Source organism: Pinus tabuliformis, chromosome 6 (assembly GCF_031772625.1).
Source record: "Pinus tabuliformis cultivar Carrire ecotype Pingquan chromosome 6, CPIR1, whole genome shotgun sequence".
In the NCBI taxonomy this organism is placed as follows: domain Eukaryota; kingdom Viridiplantae; phylum Streptophyta; class Pinopsida; order Pinales; family Pinaceae; genus Pinus; species Pinus tabuliformis.
The window spans coordinates 1972696485-1972721443 of record NC_142292.1 but is presented as its reverse complement, the minus strand read 5'-3'; the positions used below and the strand labels follow the sequence as shown (position 1 = coordinate 1972721443).

Sequence of the window (24959 nt, the reverse complement as noted above, 5' to 3'; positions counted from 1 at the left end):
GAAGTAAATTGCAGAGAACAGAGAAGCCGAGCCGACCTGCAGAGAAAAGGCAGCATTGAGCAGACAGGATAGAGAGAGTCCGAGAGTCTGTGAACTCCAGAGAAGGCTTGAGAGGTTCAAGAAACTCTTATGTGTATACCTATTAGGTATTGAGTACCAAATTGGACTCATAGCATCGAGACCAATTGAGGTCGAGATTCAGTAAGGGGAGTCTGTGTACTCTAGAGACTTGGGGGATCCAAGTACAACCCTACTGATCATCTTCTGTTAACTGAGACTCAAATTGAGCTCCTTATTGTAAAAACTCTGCTTTAAGACACAATAAAAAAGGCCACCACTGAAGGATGGACTAGGAGACATAGCCCAGAAGGATTGGGTGAACTCCTTATTAAATTTGTTGTGTTTATGTATTTTCTTACTATGTTCTCTTACTGTTTCAGTGTCTGTGTATTTCGCAATCTTATCGATCCATTGCATAAAATAACACAGGTACACCCTAGCACTTAAGTCTGCAATACCTTCATTATTTCTCTGAGGTCATTTAAGGGTGATCTCAGATCACTTAGATGCCCCTGGGTCACGGCTAGTCAAGCCACAAATTAGTTGTGTCAGTTATCTTAGGACTCACATTACCTAACAAACAAAAAAGAACTACAAATATGCTTGCAAAACTCATGGACGTAGCAAAGCTTCCTCCAGAGACACCTACGAAATCACATTTAGCGAAATTTAGATTCTCAATGTACCAAATAAAGAGAAATTATTTCTTTTCAAATTGAATTAACAATTCTCTGGAAAAGAGTGCCCAAGGTTTATGAGTAATAGAAAAAGTATCAATAGTTTTAACCTGCAACTTTGCTCAGACTTTCTTGATCTACAATATCCTTCCATTGATATCTCTAGGGTAATCTACAAAGTGAACTCACACACCCAGACACATTTAAAATGATGGTTCAAACTATAAGACACACATATCACTACAAATGGGCTACTAAGGCTAGATGTGGGTCATATAGCTAACAAGGGTTTGGAGAAACCGATGGCATACATTGGCATCATCATAAAAATTGTTTTGAAGAACTCTTACCAGGATTCAATTCTAAGTTCTAAGATTAAATATAAATAAATGCTCATAGTTTTAAATTACACATTGCATATAAAAATAAAATTCTTAATGTTGATCAGACTCCATTGCTAGAGCAGAATTTTACCCACATATATGTGAGACAAACAAAGATGGAAAAATGCAAAAATTAAAAGCAGCAGCCTTAGTCCATAATACTGTCCTTATAACAAAATAGAGATCCTTTTTGATATTTAAATTTTAGCCATGCATTTCCTGCAATACATCTGTTCATCTGATAAATAAGCTAAAGATTGAAAGCTGTGAAGCTTTTTTTTAAGAAAATAATGTACGAGAATGAGATAATGTTCTCACTTGCTGTTATTGAAAGGGAAAGAAAAGCTTATATTGCCAGCCAAGATGAGCAATATTTCAATCTCCAAAATCATATGTTATTAGTGCATACAATTTTGAAAGGTTTCAATTAACATCACACGATGGTTTCAGTTCACCTCAAGCTAAATGGTTTCAGTTCACCTCCCACTGTTTTCAAAGTGCATGTACTTATGATCAAAGGTCTAGATTTTCAAACTAAAACTAGACAGCATATATGAGAGAGCATCAATCAAGATGATTTTAATTCACCTCATGCTAAAACACCCCATCCTACTGCTTTCAAACTGCATGTACTTATGAACAAAGGTCCAAATTTTCAAACTAAAACTAGAGAGCATAAACGAGATCAAGATTCTCTCTTGAAGAATCAACTTTTCATCAAACTGTGATGATAACCTTCTGCCACCTTTTCTTTTCAAACAGTTTCTCTGAGTTGGCATTGCTTTCCATTCTTCATTGTACTCCTGTAGTACTGCACAGAAAACAAAGATTGGCTTACCATATAACAATGCAGAGTCAAAAATCACTAATTTCTTTTACAATACAACCCCTTACCTATTAAAGCAGAAACTTGCAGGAACTAAAGTACATATGTAGTTATACTTATAACCAGCCATAAAAAGCAAATTAGAATCATTACCATAAACTAACATCTAATCCTTCTTATGGACTGCAAGGCTATTTGACACATTATCATGTTTTAATGATTCATTTGGTACAAACTACTTCCTCATTGCATCTGATAGTTTGAGGAAATACACTTTTTAGAAGAGTATTCTATTTAATTGAATAAAAGGCTAAAGCTAGTCAATTTTATAACCAAGTCGTTTTGTAGATTACTTCAGGAATCTGATGCTCAGTGGGAAAGCATAGTAAGGTTAAAATATTTAAAAAGGAAGAACCCGACAGAAATGATCAAGCTCAGAGATATACCGAAAAGGTTACCAATCTGGAATAGCATATCCAAAAATGTAAAACCACATCTGACCTTGTTTTCAGGGAGGTTAAATCAGGAACCAATGTATTATTCTGGGATGATCCATGGAATGGCCACAAACCATTCAAAGAAGAGGAGAATGAAAGGAAGTCAGAAATAAGATAAAGGAGAAAGGATGAAAAAAAACAGTGACTACTAGGAAGAAAATGAAGACCCATCCAAGTCATTGCAAACCTGGAAAATGATCTCTAATTAGTCCATTGAGATTGATGAGGAAAGAAATTCTACACTGGAAGCAATTCTGTCCCTAAGAAGATTTCTCAAGAGGAAAGGGGAGTAGAGTCTTGGCTGGAACAAAGATGCAAATGGTAGTTACGGTGTCAAAGAAGGTGACATGGTGTGCTTTGTAGAGAAAAAGGATTTAGTCCAACATAAAATCTGGAGAAAGGTACGGAATCCAATGATATAGCAAAATCTGGAGAAAGGTATGGAATCCAATGATACTTTTCCTCCTTAGAAATTCAGAGGCAATATTGGTCCTTCGAGGTGCAATGTATGATTGGAGGCAGAAGAAAGTAGCAGTCCCCTGCACAAGAGTGCCTTTGCATCTAAGGTATGGTTTTTATGGAGAACTTGGACAAAGCAGCCCCTTCTAATGGTGAATACAATGCAGGACTTGTTGGGGTGTAATCTATGGAAAGCCAGGAATCTTATGATTTTTATGAGCAAAATATTATCCCCTGCATAGGTGTGGTTTCAGATTAAAAGAGCACAAAAAGAGTCAGCCAAGGTAACAAATGAATAGAAAATAATCTCATCCCAATCAGAAGAAATAAACTTGATCGAAGAGATGAAGACACAGATGGTCTGGGGAAATGGTCCGGGAAATGGCACTAATATGAAAGCTGAAACCATTGCACTTTGGGATTTATTATGGTTCGCCAGTTTCTTGGATATACCAAGCTTGCAGATCTTTGGAGACTCACAAGCACTAATCAATCATATGCTGGGTTCATCCTCTATCTCCTATCCTCCCTTACAGGGTCGGCTCAGAAACATTGAATATCTTAAAAGATCCTTTCAACATATATCTTTCCAGCATATTCACTGGGAATTTAACACAATTGCAGATGACATGTCAAAGCAGGGTATCTCGGCTCCGGTTGGATGCATGCATATCATTTTGAGGATGAGAAATTACTCTATGGATGTCGGGACTATGACCCTCCCAGGTTGATGTCTACTGATTGAACTTACACAGTCCAGTCCCTGGCATGCCAATACTGTCCTTATGTTTTTGTTCTTCATGGTTTTTTACTCCCGTTTATGATGCTGATTTATGGATACTATTTTTGGCTTACTTTTATTGGCCGATGGTAATTGTGTACTTATTTTGGGTTCGGCCATGGTGACTTTCTCCACCCTTGCCTGTTCTTGTTTTCTGGCAGCATATAGTCTGAGGTCTTCCACCCTGGCCTGTTCTTGTTTTCTGGCAGCATATATTCTTCTTATGGTGGACTGTTTTGATGAAAATATTTCGCTATAATGTATTGGTTTTTTTATATATATTAATAACAACCAGCGTTTTTTTCCTTCTGAGAAAAAGATGCAGATGGTGACCTCAAAAATCCTGCTGAGCCTGGGTAGTGCAAGGTTAACTATGATGGGGCATAGAAAGGAAGCCTGGATATAGCAGGGGCAGTGGGCATAATCAGAGACTACCAAGGTAAAATCAAGCTCGTCTTCTACAGAGACTTAGGAGAATGAACAAACAATATGGCAGAGAACAAGGGGTTATTTCGGGATTGACAAAAGAAGAGAGAATTGGGTCCAGTAAAATCAATATTGAAGGAGATTCCAAACTCTTTATAGATTTTCTCAATAAGAAGTCTGTTAACAGTTGTGGGAACTAATGAAGCAGTAATTCAACGAAGTCCGATTTCAGCATTTGAAAAGGAAGACCAATCAGTTGTTAGGTTGAACGGCTAATCATACAATCTTGCTGAAACTAGGTAATGAGCAATCTTGTTGAAAAAAAAGGGATCTTCTTGAAACTAGGTGATGAGCAATCTTGTTGAAATGGGAAAGGACTTGAAATGGAGATTGCACATTAGCAGATTCAATGGCACAGGAGATTGCACGTTAGCAAACCTATGAAGATGCCCTCAAATCAGTCTCAGTAAAGGAGCAGTCACTCTAAAAAAGACGAGCCCCCGAGACAAATCAGCAGTAGTATACAGTCATCACCACTTCGTAATATTTTGAAGAAGAATACGAAAAATCGAATAATCTTGCTAATGAAATTATCCATTTCATCACATCACATCATGTGCTACAACAATAGGGTTTGGACTCTCCCAACACGGGCCCAATCACATGCTTGTAAAGTAGGCCTAGATATTAATACCATATAATATTATTGTAGGTGAGATATTTTGTATAAAGGAAATGCATTTTGAAAAAGATATTCTAAAAATGAAAATGCATGTGGAAGCTCTCTAGCTCAAATAGGGAGGGAACCATGCCCCTTGAGTTTAGATTGAAAAGTGGGTATTAGCATGAAGAGAACCAAACCTCTATTTGGATTTAGATTGAAAAGTGGATCTTAACATGAACTTAAGGCTTATGAATTTGACTCTAAATAGGTATTATTAATGGAAATTTCCAATTTTTTTTTTTTTTTTTTTTTTTTGGGAAAAATACAAGTTTGATAGGGTGTTATGGGATATATTAAATATTATAGTTTTAGTTTTATTATATATTATTTATGATTATAAAAAATTACAAGTTAATTAAGTTTTTTGAAAACCTTTGGGGAAGGAGGCTAAAAAGGTCACATCTATGTAAATAGGAATATTCCATGAGGTGTGCCTCTAACTCATCAACGTATATCCCAAATAAGTTCAATGAGAGGGGACAACTTTTTTTACACAATTGGTGCTCCTAATGAAGTCAGAGAGTCCATGGAAAGTGTGAAGCTAAGATATAACTATCTCATAAAGTCTCATGCTAACAACTATGAGAGACTCAAAGATTCTAATATAGCATTTTGTGTGGAACAATGAGTTCCTTAGGACAGAGTCAAAAGTTTCCCAAAAATCTAGAGAGCAATAGAAAGCTTTTGGTTAAATCATAAGAACTTAATTCGACCTTGACCCTATCTCCTGGTCATAGTGACCATGCTTATGGCATTTGAAGCACTCAACTTTAGGCATGTTTTTTCTATGCCTTCTTTTGGATTCCTTGAATTCAGAAGGAGAATTTCTTGGATTAGATGGTCTCCTTCTATCTTTCCTCTTCGTGGCTTGAGCAACCAATGCAAAGGGCTCTCCTTCTTCATTCTTTTGAATCCTCCCCCTTGAAATCAACTAGTTTCTTGTTGAGTACATTTACCAATGAGCTCATCAAAAGTCGGGAACTTAGTAGTGATGAAGGTTTCCCAAATAAGAGGAAGACCTTGAAGAGTGATCAACACCAACTCTATGTCAGATATGGGCTCACCAACAATTTGCAATTGATCTCTTAGTTGGGATACCCACATGACATAAGACTGCACAAATTCCCCCTTGTTCATCTTCAATTCCTTAAGTTTATTCTTCAAGGAGAGGATATGATTCAAGTTGTTGACCTCATACATCCCAACCAGCTTATCATAGATGTCCTTACACTTCTTCAATTTTCCAACATAAAAAAGCAAAGGATCCTAGATTTGATCTCACCTTTCTTATACTTAGACTTGATAGCAGCATGGGCATTCTTTGGAGGCTTAGGAACTTTTCCTTCCACATATTCTAGAAAATCATTTTCATCCAATATCACTTCCAACCTGATCTTCCAAGCAACAAAATTTGATGAGTCACCCACCTTCTTAGAATCCTTGAAGTAAGAGGTAGACATCTTGACCAAGTCAAATAGGTTCCTTCAACTTCTTCCAAAGATGTTTTCTTTAGTCTCTTGTCTCTTTGGGCTTGTCTTCACCTTAGCTCTAATACCAAGTTAATTTTCCACTATTCTATGTTGTTACAATCACTTTAGCCCAATTCTTTTCTTCAATTAGCAATCACTTTCAATTCAATTTAATCTTCTAGTATCAAATAGAAATTGTAGATAGAATAGTAATTGCAATTAACAATAGAAGATAATCAAGAGCAATAAGTGACACAGGATTTGGTTAAAGACCAGGGAAAAACCCACAAGGGGGAAAACCCTTTCAATTTCTTCTTCTTATTAGATTGTCATAAAATGTTCAGAAGATAGATTACAATAATCCAATTCATCAATAAAAGAGTCAAAGTCAATTATTTGACTATCCAAGAGATCTACAATCCAATATCTAATAGATGAGCCTCAAAGTCAAATCTAGTCAACAAGTCAATGTTTACAATTCTAGTCAAAGTAATGCGGAAGCAATCCTTAACTTGAAACAGAGCACGGAAAACAAACAAACATATGCAATGACTAGTGCAGGGTGACATGCAGAATCATGTAATGCGACTAAGGGACTAAATGCACCTAAACCTACTCCTAACCTAACAAGCTAGAAGGCCATGGCTAAGTATAATGGAATTTCCAATGTAGCCACTGTAACCACCCCCAACCTGCAATCACCAAGATACAAGAAATTAAAAGCAATATAAAGCATTGTGTGAGATAAAGATAGCAACATGAGAAATTTGTGCAATGAACTGAAGGTCTTGCTTATCAATAGAAAGATTTGCCAAACTTACTAATGTTGGTTCAGGTGCACAACAAAATTAAATAAACACAGAATTAACACAGCAGAACAATCAAGCACATAGGAGACAATTTTTAACGTGGTTCACCCAACCAATCTGGGCTACGTCCACCAAACATAGGCATCAGGAATTTATTAATCAAATTGGAGATTACATCAAGAAATCCTCACAGAACTTCTCACACTCTTAGCAAACCATCTGAATGGTTGCCTGTTATATAGCCTAGAGAATCTAACAGCCTCATTAATTCCCTCACATCAAATATAGGAGGCATTAACTCCCTCCCAACAACCTGGAGTTAATCTAGGACCTGAATTCCTATTGTTGTCACCAGCTGAGATTTTTCCTATTTCATTACAAACAGAAAATCTCAACAATCTCCACCTTGACAACAATTCGCCTGATGCCCTGTTATTATTATTTTATCTTTTCTGCAAGCCAAGAAGCCAAACACCAGCGTAGCTTCTCCAACAAAACTGGTTTCGTGAACATGTCTGCACAGTTCTCCTTTGTATGCACCTTTTCAAGAGAGACTCCCCTTTCAGTGATAACATGTCTTACAAAATGGTATTTGATCGGTATATGCTTTGATTTACTATGATAGGCCGGATTCCTAGCCAAATGTATTGCACTTTGACTGTCACAAAGTAACCTGATGTTGTCCTGTAACCTACCAAACTCACCAAGCAAACCTTTCAACCAAACCGCCTCTTTGCAAGCATGAGAAGCAGCAATGTATTCTGCTTCAGTAGTGGACAAAGCAACAATGTTCTGTAGCTTTGACATCCAGCTGATAGCTCCACCTGCAAGAGTAAAGACGTACCCTGAAGTTGACCTTCTCTTATCCAAATCACCTGCAAAATCGGAATCAACATATCCGCAAACTAATTCACTACTCTTATTGTAAGAAATACAATAACTACTTGTGCCTCTCAAATACCGAAGCACCCATTTCACTGCTGACCAGTGTTCTTTACCCGGATTTGCCATGTACCTGCTGACAACCCCAACTGCATGTGAAATATCTGGTCGAGTACAAACCATCGCATACATTAAACGCCCTACTACATTGGCATATGGAATTCGAGACATATAATCTATGTTGCACGGGTTCCCGAACCCGGGGGTGGGGTTCTCGAACCCGTCCCGGGTTCTCGAACCCAAGTACCGGATTCTTGGATGGGTGCTTCTGAGAAGAACCCATAAGAACCGGGTTCTTCTATAAAGAACCGGGTTCTCCATTAAAAAAAATTGGGTTCTTTTGTCTTGACAGGTACGAAGAACCCTGATGATGGGTACTTGGAACCCCAAAATCGGGTTCTTTGGAGTTCATTTTAATTTTAATTTTTTAATTTTTAATTAATTTAATGGGCTTCCCCTAATATTCCAAGTAGCTAGTTCTGCATCTTTCGAGAGGAATTGGAGTACTTATGTCTTTATCCATTCAGTAAAGAGAAATAGGTTGGGCTCAAAGAAGGCAGAGAACTTAGTGTACATTCATAGCACACTTTGTCTCATATCTCGAAAAGATCTTCGTTACAAGGAGGGTCCTTTCAAGAGATGGGACCAATACACAGATGATGTTATGTGTGTGGGTGAGGAGATACAACCAGATGGCCTTATTGAGCTACCTCCAGTTGCTATGGATGAGAAAGAGCCTCGAGATGAGAGTGATTCCTACCTGGAGAGCATGCTAACTGAAGATCTGAGTGATGTTGATGACATGGCTTGAGGAAGCCATTGTTCACTATTAGCTATTTTTATTTTAGTATTTTAAAATTCCCTGGTTTTTGTTTGGAGACGCCTTAAGGCAAATTTTGAATGTAGAATGACAATGGACATATATCATGATTCTTATTAATATGTAAACTCCAATTCACACTTGATATAACACTAGAAATTTTGAAATTTCATTGTGAATGTTGAAGGTTCAATGATGTGCATGCTTAAATATCTAAAGTTTAAATCACAAGTATTTTAGTTTTCTTGTTTAAAGTTGAAAAATATACAATTTCACATATATTATAATTTATAAAATATAATATTTATATATTATATATATATATTATATAATATACCCCCGACGAACCCACGCACCCTGTTTCAAAAAATGACGTCCCCGTTCCCGTCCCCGTCCCCGTACCCGTCCCCGAACCCACGTTTCCTGGCAACATAGCATATAATCCTTTTCTTCATCTGTATTAGGACATAAACTCGAAGAAAGCTTAAAATGGGAAGCTAAAGGGACTGAAACAGGCTTCACATTATTCATACCAAACCTCAAAAGTATTTTCTCAACATACTTCTGTTTTGATAGCCACAGCTTACCATTACTCCTGTCTCTGAAAATCTCCATGCCTAAAATCTGTCTTGCCGCTCCTAGATCTTTCATATCAAACGTCCTTGCCATTTGAGTCTTCAACCTGTTGATTTCTTCAATGCTTTTGCTTGCTAAAAGCATATCATCAACATATAACACTAAGATAATGAACATGCCATTATTTAACTGCTTAAAGTAAACACAATGATCATATTCACTTCTTACATATTTCTGACTCAACATGAAAGAATCAAACTTCTTATACCACTGCCGAGGCGACTGCTTCAGGCCATATAATGACTTCTTGAGCCTGCAGACAAATTTCTCATTGCGATGCTGAACAAACCCTTCCGGTTGTTCCATATATATTTCCTCATCTAAATCACCATGTAGAAATGCAGTCTTAACATCTAACTGCTGCAACTCTAAATCAAACAAAGCCACTAATGCTAACACAATTCTAATTGAAACAATTTTAACCACTGGTGAAAATATCTCATGAAAGTCTATTGCAGCTTTCTGAGAAAACCCTTTTGCAACCAGCCGAGCTTTGTACCTATCTTCCGTATCATTCACACCCCATTTCAGCTTGAAGACCCATTTGCACCCTACAGTTTTCCTGCCTTTTGGAAGCTCAACCAGATCCCATGTACCATTCTTACTTAAGGCCATCATTTCGTCCTTCATGGCTACTTTCCACTTGTCACTATTTGGACCTTCTACAGCTTCTTGATAACACAAAGGTTCATCATCATTAGCGATCAAAGCAACTGAAGTAACATGATCATCATACCTTCTCGGAGGGCGTTTGATCCTTGTAGACCTCCTTAAGAATGTTTCTGGTGCTTCCATAATTGGTTGTCTATCAACTGTAGGAATTTCTTCATGATCGCCATCTGAGACCTGTTCATGTCCTCCATCTGAACCCTGTTCATAATCTGATTCTGAAACCTGTTCATGACTAGAATCTGAACTATGGTCGTTATGACTATCATTAGAAATGCTGTCAAACTGTTGGAAATCAGATACATCATCTTGTTTCAATCTTCTATCTACATCTAACTGTACAAGAGAGGATTCATTAAACTTTACATCTCTGTTGATGATGATTTTGCAGGTAGTAGGATCCCACAATCTATATCCCTTTGTTCCATCACCATACCCAACAAAGACATACCTTTTCGATTTCGGATCTAATTTAGTTCACTGATGTTTAGGCACTAGAGCATATGCATCACAACCAAACACTCTGAGTTTAGAATAATCACAAGGGTGTCCTTTCCATACCTCTTGCGGAACCTTGCAGCCTATCGCCGTTGATGGAGATCGGTTTATCACATAACAAGCTGTTGCCACCGCTTCCATCCACAACTCCTTTTGCAACCCGGCGTTACTCAGCATACACCTTGCTCTCTCTAGAAGAGTCCTGTTCATGCGTTCAGCAACTCCATTCTGCTGAGGAGTATAAACCGTGGTCTTATGTCTTTCGATCCGTGCATCCTTGCAATAGCTGTCAAACTCCTTGGAGGAAAACTCACCACCATTGTCAGTTCTTAAACATTTTATAGTTCTACCAGTGTTGTTTTCTACCAATGCTCTAAACGGCTTGAAAACTGTAAAAACATCAAACTTCTTTTTCAACATGTAGACCCAAACTTTCTGAGAAAAGTCATCAATGAATGATACAAAATAAGACGAACCACCATATGACGCTGTAGGGGCTGGACCCCAAACATCTGAATGGATATAATCAAGTATGCCTTTACTAGTATGTTTGCCTGTTTTAAACTTTTGTTTACTTTGTTTATCAAACAGACAATGTTTACAGAAATCCAATTTTCCAGACCTTAGATTAGGAAGTAACTTGCGGTCAGCCAAAATTTTCAATCCTCTTTCACTCATATGCCCCAATCTTTGATGCCATAAGTGAATGGAACTACTGTCATGTTCAGACACAGATACATGATCTGACCCAATTCTACCTTCTAACTGAAATAGATTTCCTACTTTCTTAGCCTTCATCACTAGTAAGATACCTTTATAGATTTTCATAACTCCACCTTGAATTACAGTTTTATATCCATTTGAATCAAGTGCTCCTAATGAAATCAAAATTTTCCTTAAATCTGGTACATGCCTCACATCAGTTAATATTTTTGTTGTCCCATCAAACATTTGCAGTTGTATGCTCCCAATTCCCACAATATTACATGTTACATCATTACCCATGTACACAACACCATCATCAATTGATCTATATGTTTTAAACCAATCTTTATGAATACACGTGGTTAGATGCCCCAGAATCTAACAACCAATGTTGATCATGTTTTGAAATATTAACTGACAATACCTCATCACTCATACCTGAACCAGACACTGAACCTGTATCTGTGGTGTTGGCTTCCTTCTTTTCTGTCGAAGAGCCTTCTTTAGCAGCCTGCTTTCGCTTCCAGCAATCCTTTTTCAGATGTCCAGCCTTGCCACAATGCCAACACTTCACCTTTGGCTTCTTTCCTTTGGATTTTGAACGAGAGTCGCTATGCTTTCCCCCGGAGTGTCTCTCTCGTGAGCGACCTCTGGCCATCATTACCTCTGATGTAGAGGTGTCTGCATTCGACCTCTTCCTCGTCTCCTCAGCCAACAAGGCTCCAACAACATCGTCAAACTCAAGGATATCTGATGTACTAAAGCTTATGGAAGTAACAAAGTGATCCCAGGATTCAGGCAATGAACACAATAGAGTTATTGCCTTATCCTCTGAATCAAATTTCACATCTAGACTGTCTAATTGCACCAATAAGGTATTAAAAACATTCAGGTGATCAGCAATTGAGGTACCTTCTTTCATCCGCAAACCATAAAGCTGTCGCTTCAGGAGAATCCGATTTGTCAAAGATTTCGTCATATAGAGCTTCTCAAGCTTTGACCACAGGCCTACGGCGGATTTCTCTGACACAATGTTGAACATAACATCGTTCGCCAGACATAACCGAATTGCGCTCAGCTCTATCGTCCATCTCATCCCAATCATCCTCCGTCATGGAAGGAGGCCTTTTGTTTTTCCCCAACAGTGCTTTCGCCACACCTTGTTGAACCAGCAGATCGTGCATCTTCACCTTCCAGATCTCAAAATTATTCTTGCCATTAAACTTCTCAATTTCAAAACGGGCACTTTGAGTTTTGGCCATCTTGTATCAACAAAAAAACACAATAATCTCCAATATCCAACCAGCAATAAAAAAATAATTGCCTATGCCTTTGTTTTTACACAACAAAAAACTGCCTATGCCTCTGTACTTTTGCCTTAAAAAAAACTGCCCTTTTGCACTTCACAAAAAAAAAAAAAAAAAAATCTTGTGCAATCCACGCACCTACAAAATCCTCTGAAATCCATGCATTCACGCACCTACAGCCTTTGCAATGATTCCAACCAACTCACCATGTTTAATCGCTTTAATCAAAATCACCTTTGGTAAGCTATGGAATATTTATGTTTCAAGGGACGTAAATTGAAGGATCTATTGGCAGATCAAAAAATGATGTTGCGACTCTTCCACTAATCGCAGATCAAAAAACACCCATTGAACTTCATTAAATAAAGTCATGCTAGAGGTGAACGGCACCGGTCAAAAGTTACTAAAAAATTCAACAAGTTTCATTGTTGCATGGCATTCCGGCAATAAATAAAAAACCGCGCAGAGGCAATTACAAAACGCGCAGGGGCTATTTCATATGAATGACATTCGATCATTTAAAAAAAACACGCACCAGCAATGTAATAAAACACACACCCAGCGATTTAAAAGAAATACGCACCCACAATGCTTCATGAAATACACACAGTAAATTTCAATAGCGCACCAGTAATGTTATAAAATACGCTCCAGCGATTTAAAAAACAGGCTCCACGCAGTTCAACATACCAATATTTAACGCATATTTCTTGTAGAGCCCCACTCCAGCAACGTGCTCTCCAATTTCTCCAGCAAAAGGCAATGCGCTCTCCACGCACCAACAGCAACAGCTATACGCACCTTCTGCTCTCTTCCGCGCATAATACTTCAACGCAGGTTTGTCCCTCAGCGCAAGTTTTTTGCCATTCCTCCACGCAACAGCACGCTTGAACCTCTGCTCCAGTCTCACGACACAAGCCACTCCAGCCTTTACTCAACGCAACGTGGCAGGTTCGCTCCAGCAATATACAGCTCCACGCAAACGAACAGCACCCAAACTCCCTCAGCGCTCTAGCACAGTCAACGCTCCACCTTGAGCTCTGATACCAATTGTTGGTTCAGGTGCACAACAAAATTAAATAAACACAGAATTAACACAGCAGAACAATCAAGCACATAGGAGACAATTTTTAACGTGGTTCACCCAACCAATCTGGGCTACGTCCACCAAACATAGGCATCAGGAATTTATTAATCAAATTGGAGATTACATCAAGAAATCCTCACAGAACTTCTCACACTCTTAGCAAACCATCCGAATGGTTGCCTGTTATATAGCCTAGAGAATCTAACAGCCTCATTAATTCCCTCACATCAAATATAGGAGGCATTAACTCCCTCCCAACAACCTGGAGTTAATCTAGGACCTGAATTCCTATTGTTGTCACCAGCTGAGATTTTTCCTATTTCATTACAAACAGAAAATCTCAACAACTAATTTTAACCAGTTTCGAGCTTTACCTTGTTGTTTGAAATTATGAACATACAAACCTTGAAGGCTTCTTGCAAAAGTACATTCATTCATGTTTTTAATTTTTGCAAACGTTAAGAAAGATAGAAACTTGTTATTTGTGACAAAGCTTGGGATGTAAGATTTCTCTAACCATTTGTCAATTGGATCTTGATATTTAGAAAAATCAATTTGAAAACCCTGATGAGGAAATGAATTTTTAATTAACGCGTTCGAATTGCAAAGAGAGTCTTCTGAGGGGAATTCAATCTGATCTCGTTAAAAAACTTTGTCGAGATGGTGAGAACCTGACATAACGATTAGCTCATGCTGAAGTGCCTCAACTATCCAAAAAGCATCTAAATCATGAAAGGATAAACCGTGAATATTACTAGATTCAACAAAATCTGTCAATGTAAAACAATTATGACCAGATTGGTGACTATAAGATCCTTGATTCTCCATCAATCCCCTTCGTATCTTACTAGACATCATGTCAACAATATGAAAGCTTAAGGTATTTAAGACAATTACTGACATCACAAATTTAGGAAACCAATTAAGATACTAGGTTGGTGATAGATTGAAAGTAAAGGTAAAGTTAGTCCACATATTCATATCAACACAAGGGTCTTGATTCACTAAATGACTCACACAAAGACAACAAGACAACCTGATATATTAACTCCTCCACTCATTCTCGACCCCATTTAAGGAACTGGTCTTACTTGGAGTTACTTGGGGTTACTATTGGGAATCTTCCCTTGACCTTTTAGGAGGTAGCTAGGTCTAAACACTGGGGGCTCGGACCGAGGTGATGGGGGGTCCCTGGCTTGTGTGTGCCCATTCAACAAGGTTACAATACCTTAGCAACCTTGTTAATTAGATCAGAATGATGCATTTTTTTTGGGGGCATTTGGCGAACAATCACATAATCATTTATTTTCTAACTCTAGCAATTATTACTATCACTGTCTCCCAATGAGAATAAGAGAGGAACCATCATCCTTCATTTCATTAGCGAAACTATGCCTCAACAAATAAATCGAGTTTGATTTGTTCCTCATGAAAACACTAATAGAAAATATAATGCAACAATAATGACATATTGTCTCCCTTGATGGATTCCAATGCCATAACCACTTTTGTAACAAAGTTCGAGTCTATTAAGCTTTGACTCACCATTTAGGAAATGGATAGGTCACTCTTTTTAGAGAGTCCAAGCTAATATCGATCTAATACCATATTAAGAATAACTATAGAACTTGAGAGAAATAATTAACTGACAATAACAACAAAAACACATACATCATGCACACAATATTGACAAACAATTTACCTTGGAAAATCCTTACAGGAAAAATCAGTCAAATATATCTTTGTTCTCTTGACCAAATCTAGCCATGTAAGCCTTCACTAGTCACCTTCGAGGCCATTGCAATAATCTATAATGTGAGAAGCCCAAGTTCATGTGACAATGGGATAGATATTTTATAATGGATATGGAATTATTTGATATAAAACGAACACGCCTATAAGTTTAGTGAATTAGTTTAATAAGTTGGAAAGACTTGTCTTCAAGTCAATGTTTAGTATTTTTTAGCTTAGGAATTTCAATATAGTTAACTTATACATGGTAACCCACTAACACCTAACTCTTAACTCGCTAACTCTCTAGTTCCTTCATCGTATTTAACAAGCCATTAAAACCACCATTAAACCCTTAGTCTCTCACATACTAATCCCATAAATTTAAGCATGAGCCACTAATCCATTATGCTCCAACCATTACCATGAACCCCTTAATACCAAGCCAACTACCTATTAAATCAATAATCCAATCACTAATATATTAAAACTCTCATCATTGAGCTACTAACCAACACACTTTTTAATGATTGATCCACCAACTCACAATTCCTTAAGGTGTTGTCTACCGAGGCCACAATTCCGCCCAGACGACGAATTTATAGCTAGAATCCAATGAAAAAATCTTTTAAAAATCTGACTATGGGAGTGCTTGAATCATTTTTTATGGTAGAAATGGATTTAGCACCATCAAGAACCCCTCGGTCACCCAAAATCCTAAAGTTTGACAATTATACTCTTGATTTTCAAAATTTTCTACCAAATTTTCTAAAAGTCACGCCAGAATTTCTATTATTTTCTGGGCAAAATTGTGACCTATTTAAACTACCTCACTCCCTGATTATTAATCAACCAACCAATATGTCCTAATCATTGATTATTCTAATAATTACCCATAATTAATTATAATAAAACATAATAGTTAACCATAACTATTAATGATATGCTACTAACCTATGAATATATAACCTACTAACTCCGTAAAGCATTAACATACTAACTCATAAATCCTTTACGCATTATCTAACTAATCACTGAAAAAGTGGGTTATTTTTTATAAAATGAATCTGGGTTTTCTCATTGCAGAGTGTCAGGAGCACAAGAAATGGCCAAAGGCATTCCTCGGGAGCAACAGGATGCACAACAGGCTGCCCATGTGCAGCGAATACAAGAAATTGTTAGATAAGTCAGCGGTAAGAATGATCCTATTAATCTCCTTGCAGAACATGATGGGCGAGGACTGCAGGTCCTGAGGAGGAGGTCAAGAGCCAAAAAGCACAAGGAAGCAAAATGTGAAGCATATAGTTAGCAAATATATGCTTTTTCGTTTATTCCTAGGAGGACAATTTGTCTGTCTATACAAAAACACAGAAAATTGATGACAACAATGATAGTTCTGAAACAGATTTGATTTATAAAGTTCCGCACCTTCTATCTATTGGAATTTTTATAAAGTTTTGCCTCCAGAAGTGATGCATCTGCTTCTGTAAAAAAATCAAGCTCGTAGTGTCACATCAAAATCAATCAGGGTTAAGAAAACATAAACTAGATGTCCCAACAAAATCATGGAATACTGTAGGGGCATTGGGAAATGGCAAGATAAGAAAATGTAAGATTTGAATAGTCAAAGTAGCTGTTTAACGAGGATACAATTTGGTTGGGATTTAGTTGGAAAATTTTCAAGAAATTTAATGGAGTATCGTTTTGGCTTTTATAGTGGAAATGGATTCAGCACCATCAAGAATTCAGAATTCTGGGCCACCTAAAATTCTGAAGTTTGAAGTTTGATAGTTGTAACACATCAAGAAATTTCTCGCGAGAATCTCACAAAAAATAGATTCAGCACCCTCAGGAACCCTGGCCCACCCAAAACCCTGAAATTTGATAGCTGTAACTTGGATTTCCAAATATTTCTGCGAGATTTTCTCAAAATCATGCAAGAATTTCCATTATTTTCTGAGCAAAACCATGGGCGCATTAGACTACGGCATTGTGGATAGTACAAAGTGCACCAATAAGCTAATAGCCTATGGCCTCTGCTTTTTTATTTGGCTTGGGATTCTAAATCAAGTGTGCAATGGAGTTCTTCCAAAAAGGCTGGGTCTTCCATTCCTGGTTAGTTTAACATTGTGCCAAGTAAGTGTGCAATAGAGTTCTTCCAAAAGTGTTGGGTCTTCCATTCCTGGATAGTTTAACATCGTGCCCAGTTCTCTCGAAGAATCAGATTTTAAAGGCAGGTCCTATTGTTTATCTAGTGTAGCTTCATAGTTTTAGTTCCGTTTTTGAGGTGTCTTTCCACTTTATTTTAAAAGTACAAACCATGCCAGGCTTCCTCTTTCCTTTAGCTTTCAAGCCCGAGGCTTTGTGCTTTTCTTTGATTGCTTGAACCTTGTCAGGAGTATAAAAGGGAAAACCTCTTTATATCTATTTGGCATGTACGAGAAAGGAAAATGTGTAGGGCCAGACACTTTCATCTTCAAAGGGTAGCAAAGATCTCCTCCAAAAGAGAAAGATATGAAGAGCAACCTACGAAGAAAGTGGGAGACAGAATGGGCATCTTGCTCATAGATATGTTAAAGAATCTTCAAAACTGGGGGCAGAGTGGAAACCCAAATAAAGAACAGGAGAATCCCCAATGTATCCTTCACAGACCCATTCCCCTGAAGCTTAAACAGAGAATTGGGATGTATTTTTACTAGGCTGCATTGGACTCTCATTCACATTCAAGATGACCAAGCTAGCCAGTCTATACTTGGCTGAAAAGGTGTTATGAGGCACAATACAAGCACACTGAATGGACCACCAATCCCGCAAATGAAATGTTGGAGAATGGTGCTCTAATGAAGGACTAGAAGGAAGAGGTGGAATTAAGGTTGTGCAACTTGAGGAATCCCATCAAGCATGTATCCCACTGAGATGAGAAAGACAAAGAAGCCATCCTACAATTTTTGGGAAACTGGCTGCAAAGAGGGATGGAAAAGGCAAGGAGAATAAAGAAAAAGAGACAAACATAGTACATAAATTGACTGAGAGAGAAGAATGAAGCAAAAAGGGCCAAGGCATTCCTGGGAAGGTTTTGCAGCTGTTTAAGAAGGTTTTCTTATGTTATCAAAGTATTTATCACGGGTTGCAAGATGGGGCCATCCAAGGTATTAAAATTTTAAGGGCTATCAATCTAATCTCTAGAAAGCAAATCAGTCCAACCATTAGGAGGCCAAATTTTGTTACAAGGCAGAAATATATAGTGGAGAAATTCATATCATGCCATTGTAAAGATGGCTAGAATATCATGCATAAAAGCCACTTCCAAACCACAATAGGGGGATTGGCTCTGGCCACCCCAGTTTTGTAATGAATTTTTTAGATCAGTAATAAGAACATATTTTAATTACCAAAAATAAAACAAGTTCATATCACTATTGATATCAAAGAACATTGCAGAGCAAGGCAACTTTGCATAGAAAAATGTAGATCTAAATAAGAGAGAATTAAAATCTTAAAAGATGGTAATGTGAAAGAAAAAGGAATGCATACCAGGCTTCACAGAACCTTCATGTCTGGCCTTGGTTCAAAGACCATAACACTGCCTTCCCATACATTGGGACCAGTTTCCTCATCTAAATGACAACTGGGAAGACTGCTCCATGTCTTTTCACCAACATTGTAAACAACCACCTCTATCACTAGAGGATCTCCATTACTTACAAAGCAGGCACAATCCCCAACTCCTACGCAACACATAAATGGGTATTCAGCATCAAATATAGTCCTGTTAACACCCTCACATAAGGGTGGAGGCATTCTGGCAATTTCCTTCCACCCCGATGATGATGAGGAAGATGAGGACTCCACCTTCACCTTCTCAAACTCCCATATGATCAACTCCTGTAGGAGCTCCTCCCCTTCTTTGACTATGCCCCTTGACAACAGAAGTCGCGATCCACAGGCTACCAGATAGGGGCAAGTTTTCTCTCCATTAGCCATCTCTGGCAAAGGTGTAGAGAAAGAAGTCCCCTCTCTGATGTTGAAGCCCAGAACGTTCCAATCATCCTCGATACTCATCAAGCAGTACATGGAACCGCCACAGAAAACCATTTCGGTCCCCCGACCCATCCTTATGGCATTCTCCTCTGGTACTTGCATTGCAATTCTCCCCCGACCCATCGTTATGGCATTCTCCTTTGGCACTTGAATTGCAATTCTCCATGCCTTGTCCTTGGAATCATATATTTCTATTAAATGCGCATTCAGAAGACTTGATATGCCCACCACTACTACCTTGTATGTGTCAGAGCTTTCGCCCTCCTCTGCCATGATCCCTGCGACATCAATTGTTGTGCATTTAATAGAGGGGAGTTTTAGCAAAGTTCTTGTAAGAGGATTGCATACAAATAAAAATGGTGCAGTTCTTAACAAGAACAGGCCTGCAGCTGATCCCAAGATTTCGTTTTCTCCATCATTATTTGCATTTTCAATGGAGATGGAGGAGGTCGTCTTCCAGGTTCTTGTGAAGAAGCAGTATGCCAAACAATCGGAGTTGACAGGATGCAGAACGAGCCATGGGTTCATGTTAGCAGGCTTCTTTCTCCATACATTTGTTATGAAATTGTGTGATGACAGGAGATTATTCCACTGCTTTGAGACGCTACGAAATCTGCACACACATTCCACTGGCAGCCACGACAGTATTTCTTCTTTTAAATGATCATATAGATCATTATAGGTTGTTGAGCGTTTTTTCGACTGCGCCATTTTCAGACAAGGCTTGACACTGGTAGAGCCCGCAAAATTGTAATCAAAGCGTTGAAGCTAATTGTACAGAAAAATCTTACCAGAGTTTTAATAAGGGGAGGAAAAGGGTAATAAGAGTGTATATTTGTCGAGGGCTTTAACAAACCAATCACACTTAGATTTAGGAAAAAAAAAATTATATATATATTAAAAGGGTAAAACTTAATCACACTGAGATTAAAAGGGTAAGAGTGTGTATTTGTCGAGGGCTTTAACAAACCAAATATATATATATAAGGGTAAAATATTAAGTTTTAGATTGATTTAAATTAATTTGTTTTATGAGTAAATTTGTTTTAACCATGAATGAATTATTCGACCTTCGAGGTAAAGTGTTAATTTTTTGAAAATATTTTTTTTTAATAAATTAATAAACTAATAATTTAAAAATTAGCTGTTTAATATCCATGTTACTTATTAATATTTTATAATAATATTAATAAATTAATAAATCAATATTATTATTTAAATATTATTTTTTTTAAATTAGCGGTTTAATATAGCCGTTACTTAATAATATTTGTTTTTAATATATTAATAAATTAATATTATTGTTTAAATATAGTCGTGAATTGAAATTATGTCTCAACATTTTCTCTATTTAAGCCTTTGTCATGGTCTTCATCTCGTCTGATGATGAACCACACTTGTTGGTTCGAAAGACCTAGCCCAAAAATTTCTCTTATGTGATTTGTACCAAAAGACTTTGCTTAATTCATTATGGATCACAGAACCCTGGATACAGAAAATATAATTTCTTTTTAAACAATAAAAATTTGAAAGTTTATCCTTCCAACGATTTGGGATTTCTTTGCATCAAAGTTGTTTGAAATGCAGAAAATTGAAGATGTTGTCAAGTTAAGATGCACAACTAATGGCTTTTTATTTTTCATTTATTTTTCTAATTATTATTAAATATATTATAAATTATAAATTAAAGTAAATGTGGTTGTTGTTATTATTATTATTATCCCTTTAACATGTTAGCCTAATGTATTATGTATAGCTTAAATTGTATTATTCTATATCCATTTTTCACTCCTTATCAATTAAACCCCTATGAGAGGAATTGACTACCTTGAGCTGCAAGTTTTTTTTCACCATTTAATATGAATTTTGCATTAGAGGTACAATTTTATGAAGATATGGATATGCAAAAATAAACTTGTGACTCTTATGAAGATATGAATATGTTAAATAATGTTCTCATTATTGATAAGATATTTCTACTAATGTTAAAGCAATATTTATAACAATATTTTTTTATAGTAAGTTTCATGTATAGTATTTCTCTTTAGTTAAAAGTGTTTCTATTTATTATGAATATAGTATTCCTTTCTTTTTATCATTTTATATAGACGTTTTCTTATTATGTCAAATTTGGCAGACATCTTTGTGGTATAGAGGAAAAGAGGGATATTTCTATTTGTATGTATATGTTCCCAACATATAGTATTAATAATATTAATTGTTATAAATATTATAGGTTTGTTTTCAAATCCCATATATATTAGATTATAAAACATACTCTTATACAATAAAATATTTTTTTATAAAAAAAGAAGTTGATGGCTTTAGTCAATCATTATTAGTGTATAGTATTTGGTAGATATAGTTAAGAAGGCACATTATATTACACATCTCCTTACATCATAAGAGATGAAGATTGTAGTTTAACATTGGACTTTAGCTTGCAAATAGGGAACTCATCATTCTAGTGGCTTAAGGGGATTTGGAGCTGTACCATGTGTTACAAGTTCCCTTTTAGACAAAGTTTTAGGGGTTACTTCAAAAGAGCACACCATATTCATGTGGATTTGATATCGAGGTACTACTCTATTTTAAGACATTTTCATTGTGACTTGCTACTTTCTCTACCTTTATTGAACTTCATAGTCCAAGTTGTTTCATATGGGATCTATTCTCACTACTCCACTTTGGGTGGTGCTATCCTTATGGAGCATTTTAGTGCTTGCACCAAGTACTTATTAATTCATGATAGCTCTGAGGATGCCCTTTTCTTAAGAAGACCAACAAGAGAATGGTGGGTTTTCAAAAGGTTTGAGATGATGGTTTTGGGCCATGTTACTGCAAAATCTATCACCTAAGTGAAAAACCCTTGTTAAGCACTCTAGATTAAGGGCAACAATGGTATCAACCACCATTGTCACATTAGCAACCATTCCCCTATTATTCTTTGGATAAATATTATCCCCACAAGGAAATCTTCCCCAACAAATCTTAAAGATTAGATAACACAAGAACTCCCAAGATAAATACCCCATAAGGGTTTTGCTAAATAAAACACCCAAAGATGGTATTCAATAAAGAAGGCCTAGGTGAGAGGAGAGGTAATTCAAGTTAAGAAGTTCAAAAGACCTATGGCTAAATCTAGAGGTATTGAATGGTATTGGAGAGGATTAGATAGATCCCAAACACATGTTACCTTCAAATTATGAGTTGATGTTATAAATTAGGGTTTTCAAGAAGCACAATTTACAACATGCAAAATTTACGAGAATGATAACAAAATAGTCTAGAAATGATAATAAAAAAACAAGAGCTATTAAAAGAGTAAATAAGTAAATAGGTTGTAATAATCATTATTTTGAAATTCCATATCCACTATTTAATTCAAGTTTATTGAAATATGTTTATGGCTGAAAAATGCATAAAATAACCATGAAACAATAGACATCAATCCTAAAAAGGTAGCTTTAAAATGCACAAAATATGATAATTTTGCATTTTCAATTTAGCATATTCAAAGCTTAACAATAGGACTATGAGTTCCAAGGTATTTAATGCTATTAAATGTAGATTTTTCTGTAATCTAACCCACATTTTCCTTAGGAAACATTTTTTTTTTAAGATTTATTAGGATTGATATGTTAATGGCTTCATGCATTTTCTCAATCATGGGATAATGCAGTCAAAGGGTGAGGTCTATGGAAGAATATTGATTAGAATGAGTTATGAGAGAGAAAATGCTACAAAGAGGTTTCTCTTTATCAAAACTCTAGCGACTTTTAGTCAATTGAAGATAAAATAAGTCAAGGAAGCTATATACCAAGATTCCTTGATTGAAACTTGATGATAATTTTGTAATAGGAGATGTTAAAGGCATAAAAGGTTTAACAAATATGGTGAAAATTTCAACGAAACCCTAAGTCTACAAAGTGTTAATGGTGCTGGACCTGCCAACATGTCAAGGGATCTCCCAGGTAAGAAGTCCCAACTAGACCTCAAACCATTTGGAGTAGGAGCCCCAAAAATGGGTAGTAAAGTAATGCCTTGACTGTGATAGTGCACAGAGTAAGTGTGATATGTTTGTCGGAAGCAAGTGTGTGACCTTTCGACTAGTCAAGAGAGATGAATGGGGGTTTCTAACTTACAAAGGGAGAAAATGAAGTGTGTCCCTTAGAAGGTTGTAATAGTATGCAACCTGGAAGGAACACACGAGCATAATGAAATCACAGGCTGGAAGCGGAGTAGTCCACAATCCAAGGTGATGGGTTAAGCTAACAACACGTCTCCAACAAGATTCATACAATTGCATACAAAATAGTTCATACACAAAGGCGTAAGTTAAATAACATACATTTCTAAAGCAACTAGAATAGTCCAACTACAATAACAACATATGCATGAAAATGTGTTGGCTCTGTTATATATATTAAGTGAAAGTTCCATCCATACATACACCATTGACAACCACTAGCCCTAATAGTGGAACATTACTATCAACAACACCTGCTCCTCCAAAGAGATGTACTCAATCTACAATGTGGAGAAGCCAAGGCTTGTCACAATACTCTTGAAGCCTTCTCTAAGAAATGCCTAGCCAAAAGCTTGGCTCCCAAAAGCCATTTCTATGAGTTATGAGCTTCTCTTTATAGCAAAGGGTGGGGTGACCCTTGACATTTCCCCTTTGTGACTCTTGGACTACCCTCATGACTCTTCACATCACATAGTGACTGTTCACATTCCACTAATGACACTTGGAATTCCACTTACAACATATTTAAAAATAATACACATTTTCCACATGTACCCATGTGAGACAAAATAGGCTAGAGACAACCTAACAACACAAAACACTATGACTCCAAGGTTTGGGGAAAGACCAACTCGACAACATCCACTTTATGCTTCTTGTTCATGTACTGATGCCAAGCTTGGTACTGTGTTGTGATGTCCCCAAAATGTTTGATATTGTCTTGCTAAAAGTGGACTCTTGCCTCCATGACATCTGGGCATGTGGTCTTGGAACCTATGTCCATCTTGTCCTGAAAATTGTGCAGCATTCTCCTGAGTGTAATTGGACCACCAAAGTACTTCTACATGTTGTCTGCGCTCAACTGCAAGTCATCACTAGTGGCCTCACGCATCAACTTCTCCATGTACCTGTCAACCTCCAGCCAAAATTGGTTCTTGTGCTTAGCTTTAGTGAGGGAACCTGCATCTTTTCACTCTCTTCTTCAGCTGTTGGATGTTCCATCTCATCAACCTGTATTAGCGTTGTTGCATTATCATTGCACCTTGCCTTTTTTCTTCTTCTTGTTTATACATCTCATCTCTTGTTCTTCTTTCGACTCTTGTTCTGCTTGTTGCGATCTTAGTTCTACTACCTGCAAGCTCTTATTTTCTCTCTTACTCTGC

General features: G+C 37.0%; 1 protein-coding gene across 1 annotated transcript; it reads right to left on the bottom strand.

Moving 5' to 3' along the window:
• Positions 1-1282: 1282 nt before the first annotated feature.
• LOC149267111 (F-box only protein 6-like) lies at positions 1283-20379 on the bottom strand. Its single transcript, XM_089431408.1, has 2 exons — positions 19041-20379; positions 1283-1931 (listed from the first exon to the last, which is right to left on the bottom strand). Exon 1 carries the CDS (start codon positions 20256-20258, stop codon positions 19047-19049), a length of 1212 nt encoding a protein of 403 aa, XP_089287534.1. The 5' UTR covers positions 20259-20379; the 3' UTR covers positions 1283-1931; positions 19041-19046.
• Positions 20380-24959: the final 4580 nt, after the last annotated feature.